The 17025-nt window shown below is 41.9% G+C and overlaps 1 protein-coding gene across 5 annotated transcripts in view; it reads right to left on the bottom strand.

Annotated features, from left to right (window-relative positions):
• Nucleotides 1-17025, bottom strand: part of SLAMF6 (SLAM family member 6) — a 70716-nt gene that overhangs the window by 44891 nt on the left and 8800 nt on the right. For all 5 annotated transcript variants that reach the window (XM_046680713.1, XM_046680711.1, XM_046680714.1 and 2 more), the window contains exons 2-5: nt 7097-7420; nt 1777-2040; nt 1193-1309; nt 825-863 (exon numbers count right to left, since the gene is read on the bottom strand). In XM_046680713.1, the coding sequence (XP_046536669.1) occupies nt 825-863; nt 1193-1309; nt 1777-2040; nt 7097-7420 (744 nt within the window). The remainder of the gene's footprint in view (nt 1-824; nt 864-1192; nt 1310-1776; nt 2041-7096; nt 7421-17025) is intronic.

Genomic DNA, 17025 nt, shown 5'->3' with positions numbered 1-17025 from the left:
ACATGGTCTTGAGGTGCCCTAAAGCTTCAGAGGCTCCTTCCAGATACACATGTGGGCCAGCAAGCTCCTGGCCCAAATAGTACTGCCTACACAAGAGCCAAAGGACCACAATGGTGAGCATAAAGGAGCCTGTTATTGCACATATATCATTTAATTAAACTTTTCAGAGGTCCTTAAGGTGGATTTGATTATATTAGAGATGAGGAACTGGAGGCTCAGAAAGTTCAGTTGACTTGGCACAAAGTCAAACAGGAAATGACCAAACAAAAACTTGAATGCATGCCTTCTGACTCCAAACCTCACACCCTGTCCTCTACACATGATGTCATATATCTCCCACCCATGAAATGAGACTCAACGCCAATCTGAGTCTAGAGCCTGTGTTCCTGTCTCTATATTATCACATTTTTTCTTTTGACTCTGTCTACTCAGTGACCAAACCCTGGCTGGAGAGAGTCACAGGGTCAGGGCCTTTGGTGCTCTACTCCTGTCTCTGCCCTGGACTTGCTGGGTGACAGTGGGCAGGCCATGAGCCCTTTCACTGGCCCTTAGCTTCCCCTCAGTAGGGTGGAGAACGAACCTAATCCTACTCCAAGAAATTGTGTGAGTGACCGGTTCACATGCTTGTAAGGGACCCTGTAGTCCCACAGGCGACAAACTTGCATAGTTACCAGTCATCTCCTCTTGCACCATCTGGTCCATCTGAGTAATGACATTCTGACTCCCTCCTCTCTCTTTATCCAACCCTCTGACCTGCCCCCTTCCTCTTCCATTCAGCTTTGCCATCTGTTTTATGATTGGAAGTTAAGAGTCTGGAAGCTCACCAGGACTCTGGCCTTGCTGAGTACAGGAACAAAAGGAACCTGAAAAATAAAATCAGGGAAATTGAAACTTGTGACTGTAGTGAGAGAGGTCTTCTACACCCTACCCCCATAAGGTGTCTCTCTAGAAGATGTGGTGGGAGGGGACCCAAAAGGGAAGGACAGGCAGGCCATAAGGCTGGCTCATTCATTTCCCAGTAGGACACTTTCCCCAGGAGATTAGCAGGTGTGTGGTCACACCCCAGGGGTCCCAGTGGACTAGTTGAGCCAGAGTTTGCACCCTCCCTCTTCCACAACAGGTAAAGGGAGGCCCCAGACTTTAAGTTTCTGGAACCTTGGAGAAGAGACAAGTAGGAAGAAAGGAAACCTGCCTGGTTTTTTCCCCCAAACATAGATGAATATGCATGCCAGAAGAACTCCAATTATAATTATAGTTATAGTTATAATCCATTTGATATCCAGAGGTTGATTTTTCTGATTAAAAACACCTGAAAAAAAAAGTCGCACTTGAGACACATTGAACGAGGCCCAGAGTATTTTTCTCAGAGCCTCTACTGAGCCTCTCCTAGGCCACTTTCAGGGGTTGAGTGGGTTCATCCATACCCAGAGGCTCTGGGGCTCTGGGCAGGCTTTCTGTGAGTGGGAGCCCCATGTATCAGATAGGGCAGGGTGGAGCCTGGTATAGTCAGGGGGAGGAAGCAACCCTGCCTTCCCAAGGACTTTTACTCTTGGCCCCTGAGTGGGCTGGAAGAGGAGTTGGGGGTGGAGGAGGGAGGAAGAAGAGACCTCTGGGGGTAGTGAGAGGCACAGAGCTCCAGAAGTTGTCTGTTCTCTTCCAGTATCCTTTGGCTTCCTCCCACTGGGCTGCTGTTTTGGGAATCACGTAGGGCGTGAGGGACATGCCACAACCCACAGCTGCTCAAGGCTTTCAGAGAGACCTGAGACAGACTGTTACCTTTGCATAGACTCTGGGCAGAGACAGAGAAGGATAAATTGCTGATAGGATTCTGAGCTATGCAGGTGTAGGTCTCTTCATTGGAAGTCTTGGGGTCCCAGGAGATAGTGATGTTGGCTTCATTTAGAGATGTGTTTCCTGAGATCTGCCACTTGAGTAAGATGTTGTCATTTGGATTCTCCGCAGTACAGGTCAGGTGGATCTCACAAGTCCCATTCACAGACAGTTGAGAATGATTGGCAACTTGTAAGTTCCTCAGTCGTCCTGTGTGCAAACAAAAGTGCAGGATTGAGGACAAATGGCTTGGCCCAGCCCTCTGTGAAAAACATCCACCTCAGTGTTTCTGTATTCCACCTGACATTCTGCCGCATGTTATGGTTTGTATACTCTGTAAATAACTCTGCTTGTATTGCCTATTTGATGAGACCAGTATCTGGGGTGATCAATTGATGAGGGACATCAGTATGAGACAGAGTAGCTAGAGGAGAAGTAGTAGGGAAGTGAAGGACTGGGGTTGCCACCAACTAGTTGTGTATTTTTGGGCTGGCCACTTTACTTTTCTGGCCCCTGTTTTTTCCTGGGTTCTTTTCTAGCCCTTGTTCACTGTCCCTTGTGTAAAGACAATTTGGAGACTAAGCTGAGGGCCAGCTCTACCTTAGCCAGGTCAGAAACCAAAAGACTAGGTAGAAGAGCCCTGTTTCCTCCATCATCAGAATTCCCTAGCTGGGGTGGAAGATGGATGCTGAACTTCCTTGGGAAACCACACTTCCCAAAAATCTGTGGGAATCCTGGTCCTCAGTGTATCTGACACTGGCTCCAGTGATGACAAAGAAACCGTAATGCAGAATGTCAGCTACTCAGAAAGGGAAAATTTGAGAACCAAAGTATTAGTGAAAGAAGAAGTGAAGAAACTGAGAGCAAGCAATTCTGCGGAGCAAAGAAGTGCAATATATTCAGACATTTGAGAAGACATGTGATGCAGAAGTTTCTTAGAGCAGAGACCAGAAAATATCGCCTAGTAAGATGTCAGTAGCAGTGAATACATGGGACATGAAGCAGTACAGAGAAGGCTGCTGACCTAGACTTGGCCTCAGGGTTGAAGTAAAGATGACCCGATAAAGAATGGAATGACTCCAACTGTCTGATTAGAAGAGACTGAGTAATGCTTTAAGCTTAGTTAACTGAGTAGGAGTGGTGGAATATATCTTGCTAGAACAGAGCTTTCACCTAATGGCAAGAGTGTTGGATTTGGAGTTAGGAAGACTAGGTTAGCATCATAGCTGTGTCATTTACTGGCTCCATGATCATGGATAAATTTTTAATCTCTCCAAGCCTCAGTTTCCTCATCTGTAAAATTGGGCATTAAAACTCACTTCTTAGGTAATTATGAGGATCAAATGAGACAGTACCTAACATAGCAGTGGCAAATATTTGGCAAGAATGTCACATCTCCCTCAACCTATGTCCATGACTGACCTGAAAAATCTATCTTGTTACCTTTTTCCACTTAATGAATATATAACTGGCTACTTGACATTCCCACTTGGATACAATGTGTCTCAAAAACTCAAAATGTTCAAAAACACTCCTGTTTTCCTCTCCAAAACCTGCTTAGTCTGCAGCCCTCTCCACCTTAATTGATAACAACTGCATCCTTCCAGTTGCTCAGGCCAAAAGCCCTGGAGTTGTCGACTTATTTCTTCATCTCATATCACCACATCAGGAAATCCCTGTGGTTTTACTTTAAAAATATATCCAGAGGGGCTGGCCCCGTGGCCGAGTGGTTAAGTTCATGCGCTCTGCTGCAGGTGGCCCAGTGTTTCATGGGTTCGAATCCTGGGTGCGGACATCAAACCACGCTGAGGCAGCGTCCCACAGGCCACAACTAGAAGGACCCACAACGAAGAATACACAACTATGTACTGGGGGGCTTTGGGGAGAAAAAGGAAAAAACTAAAATCTTAAAAAAACAAATATATCCAGAATCCAACCACTTCTCACTGCCTGCACTGCTACCACTTTGGTGCAAGCCAGCATCATCTCTTGCTCAGATTGTCACAATGGCCTCTTAATTGGTACATTGGCTTACACCCTTGTGCCTTACAGTCTATTCTCAACAGAGCAGCCGATGGGATCCTTTAAACAAGTAAGTCAAATCATATTACTGGGGTCTGGCCCGTCCAAGTGGTTAAGCTCCCATGCTCTGCTTCGGTGGCCCAGGGTTTTGCTGGTTAGGATCCTGGGCACAAACATGGCACAGCTCATCAGGTCATGCTGAGGTGGAGTCCCACAGAGCACAACAGAAGGACCGACAGCTAGAATATACAACTGTGTGCTCGTCGTTGGGGAGCAGGAGGAGCAGGAGGAGAAGGAGAAGAAGAAAGGAGATTGGCAACAGATGTTAGCTCAGGTGCCAATCTTTGAAAAAAAAAAGCATATTATTTCTCTGCAAAACCCTCCAATGGTTCTCAATCTCGTTGAGAGTAGAAGCCAAAGTCTTTGATGGTTCTCAGAGCCTTGCATGAAGTGGTCCCCTATATCTCTACTGATCTCATTTCCTATCACTGTCCCCCTCACTCTGCTTCTTGATGTTTGAACTCCTTGATGTCCCTTGAGCATGCTAGTCACAGGGGACTGCCAGTGTTGGATGGCTCTTCACCCAGATATCTGCACGGCTCACTCCCTCACCTCCAACTGGTCTTGGCTCAAATGGCATCTTTTCAATGAGGCCTACTATGACCACTCTATTTAAAATTGACCACTGCTCCCTGTCCCCCGTGATACTCCTTGTGTTGTTCTAATTGCTTTTTTTTCCATAGAGCTCATGGATTTCTTCCATACTGTGTCATTTGTCTATACATTGTGTGTATTGTTTATTACCTCTCCCTATTTCCCACCTAGAATGTCAGCTCCACGAGGGCAGGGATGTTTGTCTGTTTTGCTCACTGCTATATTGCAAGCACCTAGAACAGTGTCTTGTACATTGTCAATGGTTAACAAATGTTGACCAATGAGTAAACTTAAGCCTCAACATCTTTCTTAACACTGAACTCTAGGCAGTTACTCCAAATTAATTGATGTTGTCTCATAAGATCAAATCTTTGCCATCTCTAGCCTGGTACATACAGAGTAACTGGTCAATGTTTTAAAAAACCTTCGTACCTTGAAATTCCTTTACACTATGGTAAAACATGTTGGTGTTTTACAATCTCTTTGCACATCTCTTTGTGTATGTGCCTTTGAAGGAGAGGTGCTCCAAAAGATCCTGAGAAACGATTGGCACTGAGCCTTAAGTGTGTGGTTGTTGCAGAAGAAGTCATACCTTGTCTTCTGAATAGTGGCAGAAGAAAATTGTCTCAACAAGTGTGATGGAGCCTGGTGTGGGGTCTGTTCTCAGACTTTCCAATGGATGTGTCTCTCTTCTCCCCAGGGTCCTAGCACTGCCTTGATGATCATTGGTCACCCAGGGTGATTCTGCCTGTACTGGATTGAATGATGACCTCCAAAAAGATACTTCCATGTCTTAATTCCCAGAATCTTATTTGCAAAAAGGGTCTTTGCAGATGTAATTAAGTTAGTTGAGGAGATGATCTTGGATTATCTAATTGGGCCCTAAACCCAATGACAACTGTCCTTGTAAGAGAAAAGCAGAGAGATATTTGAGATAGACAGAAGAGGAAAAAACACAGAGAGGCGGAGGAGACAATGTGACCACAGAGGCAGCGATTGGAGTGATACAGCCCCGGGCCAAGGAACCCCAAGGAATGCCCGCAGCAACCAGAAACTGGAAGAGTCAAAGAAGAGACAGTTCTGTAGGGCCTCCAGAGGGAGGGCAGCCTTGCCCACACCTTAATTTTGGACACCTGGCCTCCAGAACTATGAGAGAAGAAAATTTTTGTTGTTTTAAGCTACCACCTTTGTGGTGTTTGTTTTGGCAGCCTCAGGAAACGAATACACTGCCCCAGGGTGATTTGGCCCCTTTGGTTGGAATCCCTGTTCAGAACTTTTCCAGACATCCTCTCTTTCCCATCACTTTTACCTGTTCTCTGTCCTATTCTTGCAGGGACACGAGTTTGACTCATCTAACATGTAAGTCTGCCAAATATTCAGGGGATACTAAAGGTTAGCGTGTAACCTATTTGTGATGACATTTTATTTTAATAGTGCTTTTTTGGATACTATGTTTTAACTCAAAGGATTCTGGGTGAATTTTAGACACTACAAGCTCTCTAGTAGAAAAGAACTGTAGAATCTCAGGGGCCTTTAAAGTTGCCAATTTAATGCTAGAATCTCTTGTACAACATTCCTGCTAAGTGATTCTCTTAAGGCCGTTCATGGTATCTCTGAACGTCACTGATTGCTAGAAGGATTGTTTTTTCTAATATTGGTTCATAAGCTGTCTCATTCTAGTTTCCATAATTTTATGTTGAGAACATGAGCCATCTGGGGATAATATTGTTAGAAATTAAATAACTTTGATAGAAAAGACATTTCTCTTGATTAGTTCGTCCTTATAGAGCACTTTCTAGGTTGACCATTGTTCTGTACACTGACCACTCCATCAGGTCCTCCTAGCCTTTGTGTAAAGGCAGATATCATGCCAAGTAGTTACGTGGGAAGCTCTGCCACTTACTATCGCTATGACTGGAGGCAGATTGCTGTGACTGATGCTATGTCTCAGGGGTAAGGATATTACCTACTTCATTGAGCTTTTTTGGGGATTACATGACAAATACGTGTAATGCACATGGTAACAGAATCATAGATGTTTCATTTCCATTACTTCTGCTAACTTTCTGGTTGAAAGGGACCAGTTTATTGTTTGAGGGGAACAGGGGTGATTCTGGGCTGGAAATCACAAGACTTAGATTTTATTCTCAGCTTTGTCACTAACTGGCTATTCAATGCCATCAAGGTGCTTTACCACGCTGGACCTTGGTTTGACTCCCAATACTGTACTCTTTTTTTTTTTTTTTGAGGAAGATTAGCCCTGAGCTAACTACTGCCATTCCTCCTCTTTTTTTGCTGAGGAAGCCTGACCCTGAGCTAACATGCGTGCCTTACTTCCTTTACTTTATATGTTGGACGCCTACCACAGCATGAAGTGCCAAGCGGTGCCATGTCTGCACCCGGGATCCGGGCTGGCGAACCCCGGGGCCGCCAAGAAGCAGAACGTGTGCACTTAACCACTGTGCCACCAGGCCGGCCCCCAAATGCTGTACTCTTTACCACTAGGCTATAGTGCACACTTGCAGTCACATAGATTTGAACTATAAAATTTTTTAGTCCATCCGTGATTAAACCCCATGGTCTGACTCACTGAAGATCCTCAGAGTGTAACTGGAAAACACTGAAGAGTTCTCTGTGCCTATCTGGGCTTTGTAAAATCCTGTGTCTGCCATCGTCAGGTTGCTGAGCTGCAAGGAGTAGGACTGGGTGACTTTCAGTGCATCTTTCCGTTTGCGAGCAGTCACCAGGATTCGTGCGTCATTTGGGTCTATGAAGACGATAGATGTTCCGTTGTGAAGCCAGGTGATGGAATAGATCTTCTCTCCTGCAGGAAGCTTCAGGGGAAGAGTTAGCGACTCCCCCAGAAACCCATCCACCATCAGCGGGGCTGAGCTGGTCTGTGAAACTGTGTTCCCTGTAAACACAGAAGGGAAACTGCTATAAGTGCCCCTGCCCTCCCCCGGGGCTCCCCACGCCCTTTCCCTCGAACTCCGCCAGTCTGTTTGAGCTCGCTGATACTGAAGCCCAGAGATTTGATCAAGAGAATAGGGTTAGACAAAGGGTTAAGACGGGCAGTTACAAAGGCTCCATCCCCCCCAAATTGTCTGGCACTCCTGGTTAGTGGGCAGTTGGCTCAGTCCATCCTCCCAGACTGGCTGGTCACTCCTGGGTCATGGCCACACTATCAGACCCCAGACTCTGAGTTCTCTGGGCGTGAGGTGGAGGGGGACAGGGAAATATATCAACTCCCTGGCACGGACTCCAGAAACCACAAGTATAAGTAAAGCCCAACATTTACTATTTCCTACTGCATGTCCAACATGGTAGGCTTGTGATAGTTAGAGGACTAACAATAGGAATTTACAGTTCTTCTTACACATTACTTCATTTGATGCTGACAACAATTCTGTGAGGTAAGTAAGATGGAGATTATTTTTTCTATTTATAGATAAAGGAACTGAGGCACAGAGAGGTTAACTAATTTTCCCAGGGTTACACAGCTAAAGAACAAGAGTCAGGATTCAAACCTAACAACTTTTTATTTTTTAAATTTTTTGAGGAAGATTAGCCCTGAGCTAACTACTGCCAGTCCTCCTCTTTTTTGCTGAGGAAGCCTGGCCTTGAGCTAACATCTGTGGCTATTTTCCTCTACTTTCTATGTTGGATGCCTACCACAGCATGGCGTGCCAAGTGGTGCCATGTCTGCACCCGGGATCTGAACCAGTGAACCCCAGGCCGCCGAGAAGCGGAACCTGCACAATTAACCACTGTGCCACCAGGCTGGCCCCCAAACCCAACAACTTTGACTCTAACTACTTTGTGCTCTTTTCATAATACCAAAAGATATCTTTTCAGTTCTCAAAAAGATTATAGTCTAGTAGTTGAGATAAAACTGACAAATATAAATGTAACCAGTATAATTTGAAAGGAACATGTGACGGCCATAGTCTCGTGAGACTATCTCAGAGACATTAACGTTTGAGCAAAAAAGGTGAAAAGGTCACAAGGATTCTCAAAGAAGATGCTTCCTTTGCCAAATACTTAGTACTTATCACACCGTTTTGTAGTCCTGTTTACTTGTTTGTCTAACTGACCATGCCTTAATTATCTTTGTACATCAGCACTGTGCCTGACAAAAAAGTAGGATCTGGAAATGTTTGAGTGAATCAATGAATAAATAACCACAAGCATGACCCCAACCTTCTAGAGCTCTCTTGATTCTTAGGAGAGGACCTGAGTACGGGAGGAAGGATCTCTTGGGTTCCTGACTCTCTGCTCCCAGGCGGAGCTCCTACTTCCTCTCTTTGCTGAATTGTCATGTGGATGCCAGGCACATGAACACTGCCATCATCAGTTCTCCCTCTGCACTGTATCTTTCCCATTAGCACTTCGACATGCCATTATTTGTCATCTTGGCACTTCTTCCTTCTTGGGATCACATGGGTGAATATCACAAGCAAAATCTTGAGCAAAAAATAATCCAGATACAAATCGGATACAATGGTATGATCCCATTTATTTAAAGTTAAAAAACAGGCAAAACAAATCTCTGTTGTGAGTAGTCGGGATAGCGGCTACCTTTGAGAGGAGGGAAGAGCAGTGAGGAGGAGGGAGCGGACGGGGGAATTGCGGGTGCTGGTAATGTTCTATGTCTTGATCCATGTCTGGATACACAGGTTTATTCATTTTGCTATAATTCATTAAGGTGACTCAGGATTTGTACAGCTTGCTCTTTGTATGGTATATTTCAGTAAAAAAGGTTAAAATAACAACAAAAACCACATCAAAACCAACTAATTATAATGGTCCGTATGGACCGAAATGACTTGATCATTTTTCTCTCTTTGACCTAATTTCCTATAAGTCTCCCCTTTATTCACTTTGCTCAAACTATGCTGGCCTGGCTATTCCTTGAAAAGGACAGGGCTTGCAATTCCCTCGGCCTGGAATGCGCTTCTCTCAGGTGTCCACGTGGCTCACTCTTTCATCTGCATAAAGTGTTTAATGCAAACATTCCCTCTCAGAGAGGCCCTCTGCGACCATTATTTCCTTACCACCAACTCTCACCCCTGTACACTCAGCTGCCTTTGAATTTATTTTTCTCCATAATACTTACCACCTAGTGTACTTCGTAATTTGCATACTTTTTTTTTTTATTCTCTCTCTCGTCCACTAGAATGTAAGCTCCATGAAAAGGATTTTTGTCTGTCTTGTTCCTCATTGTGAATACCATTCAACAGTGCTTGGCACATAGTAGGCATCCAGTGAATTTTGTCGAGTGAGTGAACACGTCTCCATTCCTTTTCTTGGAGGTTATCTATCCAGGATATTAAGGACTAACTCCTCTGGGCATATTCTGTGGCCCAAGGACTCCCCGGGAACTGTTCCTCCCATACATAGCATATTCCTTTAAAGTTGCTTTGCTTTTATAGATTGCAATTATTCATTTATTTAACAAGTCATTCATTCTATTTGCTCAGTTTTATACCTATTCAGTGAGTAACACCTTAGAAACCATGGCATTCAGACTATACTTATTAGATTCCTTTTATGTACCAGTTTCTGGGCTGTAGACTGGGAATACAAATATGAATAAGACATGTCAGTCCTCTGGGCTCACATGTGGCAGAGGAGCCAGACAGGTAAACCAGTAGTTATGGTGTGATGAGGTAGGCGTTGACCTAGGATAGTGCTTGCCCCTGCATTACCCTCGTAGCACTAATTGTATCCTGTGCATTCAATATCAGGGACTTCTTTCTCTTTGTTATAATTACAAGATTGTTCTCCTCTCTTTTCCATAATGTTCTGGGTAGGGATTATGCTCATTATCTCTGTATTCCTAGCACTGTGCATGATTTCGAGCTCAATAAATGTTGAATTGATAGAGGTATGTGCTCAATAGGAGCACAAAGAGTGAGAATGATGGGCTGGGGAGAGTTGGGGGTTGTCAAGGAAGGCTTCACAGAGGAGATAATATTGTAGCATGGTTTTGAATAAGAACAAGAAGTTCTCCATTGATGGATTGTTCGTGATTCTTCCAAGAATGTCCTGCTCTTTCTCTGCCTTGTTGTTCCCTTTGTCTGAAATGCCCTTCCCCACCTTTTCCACCTAGTGAGCTCCTATTTACCCTTATCCTGTTTGCCTCTGCTTGTATTTGTGGGGGATTTGCATTGGTACCAGGAGAGGAGAAAGGAGTTTGTGGTGGGAGAAGAGGAGAAGGTGGCAGAAGGAAGAGAAGGAGATGGTGGAAATAGTTTCTTGCAGGTGTAAGGAAAAAAAAAAGGATTTGAGCCATTTTGCTTAGGGAAGAGGTCAGAAATTACTGAAAATGTTCAAAAATCTCCTCTGTGAGACTTTGGACACAAGCTGAGCTGCTTGGGGCCCAAGTGATGAGATGTGTCCCACGGGGCACAAGGAGGCCCTTTTCTCTACCCTGCCTGGAATCAGCACTGATGCTTTGGGAATGTCCTGGGCATGCATATTGATGTTCTTGGGTTAGGCAGGGCATTGAGGCCTTCTGTAAGCAGTTCTGCTGGCAGCAGATGTGGCAGACTAGAACCAGAAGAGGAGATTAAGAATTAGGAGGATGCCTCATGACTGTGACTGGAGGCTGCTTTGGGGGCCTATGGGAAGCATCCCTTTGGGGGGCCTTTATAAGTCCCTGGGGGACCACTTGGAACAAGGAGGTGGTGCTGAGGTCCTGTCCATCTTCTAGTGAGGATGTTGAGTCAGCAGACATTTGGGTACGATTGTTTACATATTTCATCCATTAGATGATGTGCTTTTGGGAGCATAAATAATGTCTTAGTCAGCTCTTTATGCCCCCAGAACCTGGCCCAGGGAGCTCAGTGAATGCTAAGTAGATTGAGATTAGAATGTGAAGTGTCTTGATTGATTACTGGAGGGATGTTTTTTTGAAAGTTATTAGGAAACACGTAATATTTTTGAGAAATGGGAAGATATAAAGAAAGCAGTATTTTAGGAAACAGAGGAAAAGGTAGGATTGAGTTGATCCTGCAAAAAAGAAATAAAAATCAGAGAAACTTTGGGATTTCTAACTTAGGGGACTGGCTTAAGCCTGTTGGTAGGAATGAGGGATATACAGTCATGTGTTGCTTAACAATGGGATATGTTCTAAGAAATGTGTCATTAGGCAATTTCATTGTTTTGGGAACATCACAGAATGATGTTACACAAACCCAGATGGTATAGCCTAGTACACCTCTAGGCTATATGGTACTAATCTTATGGGACCACTGTCATATATGTCATCTGTCATTGACCGCAATGTGGTTATGCAGCACATGACTGCAGTAGGCTGTATCAGCTCAGTATGAAACATGTTCAGAAGCAGGGTAAGGGCTGATTTCTCCAGAGATTTCATAAAGAAGAGAAGAGAGACATAGGGCAGAATCTTGAGAAAGACAAGTGAAAATGAAAGTACAACATACCAACCTTACAGGATGCAACAGAAGCAATGCTTAGAGGGAAATTTATAGCCTACATTAAACAAGAAAAATCTCAAGTCAATAAGCTAAATTTATACCGTAGAAAAAGAAGAGCAAAATAATCCCAAGCCCCAGAAGAAAGGAGATACCAAAGATTAGAGCAGAAATAACCAAAATAGAGAGTAAAAAACCAATAGAGAAAATCAACAAAACCAAACCTTGATTCTTTGAAAAGATCAACAAAATTGACACACATTTAGCTAAATAATTAAGTAAATAAGAGAAGACTCAAACCACTAAAATTGGAAGTGAAAGAGTGGATGTTACTGCAGAACTCATAGAAATAAACAGTGATTATAAAAGAATGCTATGAATAACTGTCTGGCAACAAAGTAAGTAACCTAGATGAAATAGACAAATTTCTAGTAACAAATTATCAAGACTTACTTAAGAAGAAATGGAAAAGCGGAGAGGACCTATAAGAAGTAAAGACGTTGAATCAGTAATCAAAAACTTCCTGGCAGGGGCCAGCCTGGTGACATAGTGGTTAGGTTTGTGCAGTTTGCTTCAGTGGCCTGGGGTTTGTGGGTTCAGGTCCTGGATGTGGGCCTACACTGCTTGTCAAGCCATGATGTGACAGCATCCCACATGCAAAATAGAGGAAAAGAGGCACAGATGTTACCTCAGGGCCAATCTTCCTTACCAAAAAAAAAAAAAAAAAAAACCAACAATGAAACCAACAACAACAAAAAACCTCCTGGCAAAGAATTCTACCCATTATTAAAGAATAATTAACGCTAATTCTTCTCAAACATTTTACAAAAATAGAAGAGAAGAAAACATTTTAATTCATCTTTTGAGGCCAACATTACCTTGAAACCAAAGCCAAAGACATCACACAAAAAAGAAAATTACAAACCAATATCCCTGATGAATATTGATGCAAAAATCCTTAACAAAATACTAACAAACTGAATCCAGCAGTACATTAAAAGGATTATACACCATGACCAAGAGGTATGTATCCCAGGAATGCAAGAGGGGCTCAACATACGAAAATCAATCAATGCAATACACCAAATTAATAGAATGAAGGAAAAAAGACATATGATCATCTCAAGTGATACAGAAAAAGCATTTAACAAAATCCACTTCCCTTTCACACTTAAGAATCTAGTGATAGAAGGGAACTTCCTCACCTTCATAAAATGCAGTTTGAAAACCCCATAGTTAACATTCTATTCACGGATGAAAGACTGAAAGCCTTCCACCTAAGAAAAAGACAACAATGTTTGACTTCACCACTTCTATTCAACATTTTACTGGAAGTTCTAGCTAGAACAATTAGGCTAGAAAAAGAAATAAAATGGAAGAAATAAAAGAAATGAAAATTAAAAAAAGAAAAGAAAGGAAAAGAAATAAAAAGGAAGAAGTGAAACTACTCCCATTCATAGATGACATGATCTTACAGACAGAAAATCCTAAAGAATCCACACACACACAAAATCATCAGAGGTAATAAATAAATCAGCAATGTTACAGGATACAGAATCAATATACAAAAATCAATTGTATTCCTACACACTAGAAATGAACAATTTGAAAAGGAAATTAAAAAAACAATTCCATTTAGAATAACATCCAAAAGAATAAAATATCTAGGATCATTTAACCAAGGAAATTAAAGATTTATACACTGAAAACTATAAAACATTTCTAAAAGAAATTAAAGAATACCTAAGTAAGTGGAAAGACATCCTATGTTCATGGATTGGAAGGCTTAATATTAGGATGGCAATACTACCTAAAGGAATCTACAGATTTAATGAAATCTCTATCAAAATTCCAATGAACTTTCTGACTTTTTTTTCAGAAATGAAAAAGTCAATCCTCAAATTCATATGGAATTGTAAGGAGCCCCCAATAGCCAAAACAATACTGAAAAAGAAAAAGTTGGAGGACTCACACTTCCCAATTTCAAAACTTACATAGCTATAATAATCAAAACACTGTGGTGCTGGCATAAGAATAGATACCTAGATGTCTATATAGAATTGAATAGAGAATCCATAAATAAATCCGCATGTTTATGGACAATTAATTTTTGACAAGCATGCCATGATCATTCAATGGGGAAAGAATAGTTGCTTCAACAAATGGTGCTGGGACAACTAGATATCTACATAGGAAAGAGTGAAGTTGGACCCCTACCTCACACCTATACAAAAATCATTAACTCAAAATGTTACAATGACCTAATTATGAGAGCAAAAATTATAAAACTCTTAGAAGAAAACATAAGAGTAAATCTTCATGACCTTGGGTTTAGCAATGGATGCTTAGATATGACACCAAAAGCATGAAGAGCCCACAAAAAAATAGATAAATTGGACTTCACCAAACTTAAAACCTTTTGTGCATCAAAGGACATTATCAAGAAAATGGAAAGACAACCTACAGAATGGGAGAAAACATCTGTACATCAAATATTTGATAAGAGTCTAGTATTCAGAGTATTTAAAGAACTCTTATAGCTCAACAACAAAAAGATAAACAATCCAATTAAAAGTGGGCAAAGGACTTGAACAAACATTTCTCCAAAGAAGACTTAGAAATGGCTAATACGCACAGGAAAAGATGCACAACATCATTAGTATTAGGGAAATGCAAATTCAAACCACAATGAGATACCTTTACACCTACTAGGATAGTGATAAGAACAATAATGATAAAAAATAATAATCTTGAAGTAAGTCTTGGTAAGGATGTGGAGAATTTAGAACACTTACACATTGCTGGTGAGAACATAAACTGGAACAGCCTTTGTGGAAAACTATTTAGTGATTCATCAAAAAATTAAGCATAATATTATATGATTCAGTAATTCCATTCCTAGATATATACTCAGAAGAATTGAAAACAGGTATTGTAACAAATACTTGTACACAGATCTTCATAGCAGCACGATTTACAAGAGCCAAAAGGTAGAAACAACACAAATGTTCATCAATAGATGAATGGATAAATGAAATGTAGTACATACATAGAATGGAATATTATTCAGCCATAAAAAGGAATGAAATACTGATAAATGATACAACATGAATGAACCTCAAAAACATTGAGCTGAGTGAAAGAAGTCAGACACAGAAAGTCACATATTGTATGATTTCATTTATATGAAATATCCAGAATAGGTAAACCCATAGAGACAGAAAGCAGATTGGTGTTTGCTGGGGTCTGGGAGGGAGGGAGAAATGGTAAGTGATTGCTTAATGGGTGCAGAATTTTATTTTGGGGTGATGAAAATCTTGGTTAATAGAAGTGGTGGTTGCACAGCATCGTAAATGTACTAAATGTCACTGAATTGTACACTTTAAAATTATTTTATGTTTTGTGAATTTCACCTTAATAAAAAAGAAGAAAGTGTGGATGGAGTGTGGATGGAGACTGAGTGAGTGTGGATGGAGACACAACTGAGGCTAGACCTAGAGTGAGAGACTGAAAACTGAGAGGCGTGGAAGTCTGAGGGTCACAGTGGGGACAGACAGCAGATTCTGAGAGGTAGAAAGACACAGTTGTCCTTGAGGATAATGACAAAATGTAGAACAACTCTCTGCTTGTGGTGAGCAATAAGAAGCATCGAAGGTGTGGGTGGTTGATAAGAAGTAGATAATGCTGCTCAGGGGAAGAGGAGTCACTGGAGTACAATCTCTTAGCAGAAGAGCCTACAAGGTTTTGACTCAAAGCCTCTGAGTCATTTGGCTAGCCCACATGTACTGGCTCTGCCTATGTTTCCAACCACTGCTCTTTCCTGGACACTGATACCTGTATCTGCTTCTTGAAAACACACTCAAAGAATTAGTTCCTATTTTTCCTCCTTCCAACCTCATTATGACTGGTCCCATGAAGTCTAGAGCCTTGCTACTCAAAGTGTGATCCATGGAGCAGCATTTGGGTTACCTGGGGGCTTGTTATAAATGCAGAATCTTAGTCTCCATTCCCAGAATCATCATTATGATAGGACTCCCTAGTAATTCATATGTACATTAACGTTGGACAAGTTCCCATCTAGAAAGAATAAAATGGAGAAACAAATGAGATTCACTTTCTCTGGGGCATGATGATGCCTGATTTCAGTTGTACCTATTGGGATTATTTCTCTACATGATTTATCTTTTCAGCTAAATTTTCTAAAAGGAGCAAGTTATGGTGTCTGACCCACTTGAAAGAACGTAGGTTGGCATGAGTAATCTTCCTTCATGCTTGTTTTCAAGATTCATTTCATTTGTGCCACAGTAGTTTTCTTTCCCATCCTCAATCACTCCAGACTCTTCCCTGGACCAGGGGTTTTGCACATGTGATTCCCTCTGCCTAGAAGGCTTCTTCATTAGACTTCTCTCCTGTGTGACTTCTCACACCCTTTAAATATCATATGAGATGCTACTTTTCCAGAGAATTATTTCCATGTCACCCCACGCAAAGAAGATTATCTTGTTTTCCTCTCCCATGGTACCCTGCTTATTTTCATCCTATCATCACATTTTGTAATTATATATACATTCATGTGAATATGTACCTATGTGTAAACTAAGTAGCATAGTGAAGTGGTTATGACCACAGACTCTGGAGATAGGATCCCCGATTCCCAACCCTGGCAGTCACTGCTCTCCTCGGGGCCTCAGAATACCTGCAAACACATGCAAGCATGTTTCTTTTTCTGTGCTACCCACAGTCTCCTCATCCCCTCAAATGTGTGACATTAAGCAAGTTACATAAGTGTCTGTGGCTTACTTCCTCTTCCTTGAAGTGGGGATAAGAGTAGTGTATATTTCACACGGTCAGAGTAATTTAACATTCAGAATATTTAATTCTAGAGATGGGTTCAATTTTGCAAGGAGGTAAAAGTGAGGCAAAGATATGGGTCTCTGCTCCCAGGCTAGATAGTGGCTCTTGAATGTAGAAATGAATTTTCCTCCTTGCTACTTCTCATACATATTTCCCAAGGTTAGACCCTTCTTCCACTCTTCTCCTTAGCTTCACTTATTTCTTGCTGTGACTTCCAAGCCTC

Source organism: Equus quagga, chromosome 13 (assembly GCF_021613505.1).
Source record: "Equus quagga isolate Etosha38 chromosome 13, UCLA_HA_Equagga_1.0, whole genome shotgun sequence".
NCBI lineage: Eukaryota > Metazoa > Chordata > Mammalia > Perissodactyla > Equidae > Equus > Equus quagga.
Note: the sequence above shows the minus strand (reverse complement) of the source record. Positions and strands in the feature narration are given on the sequence as shown.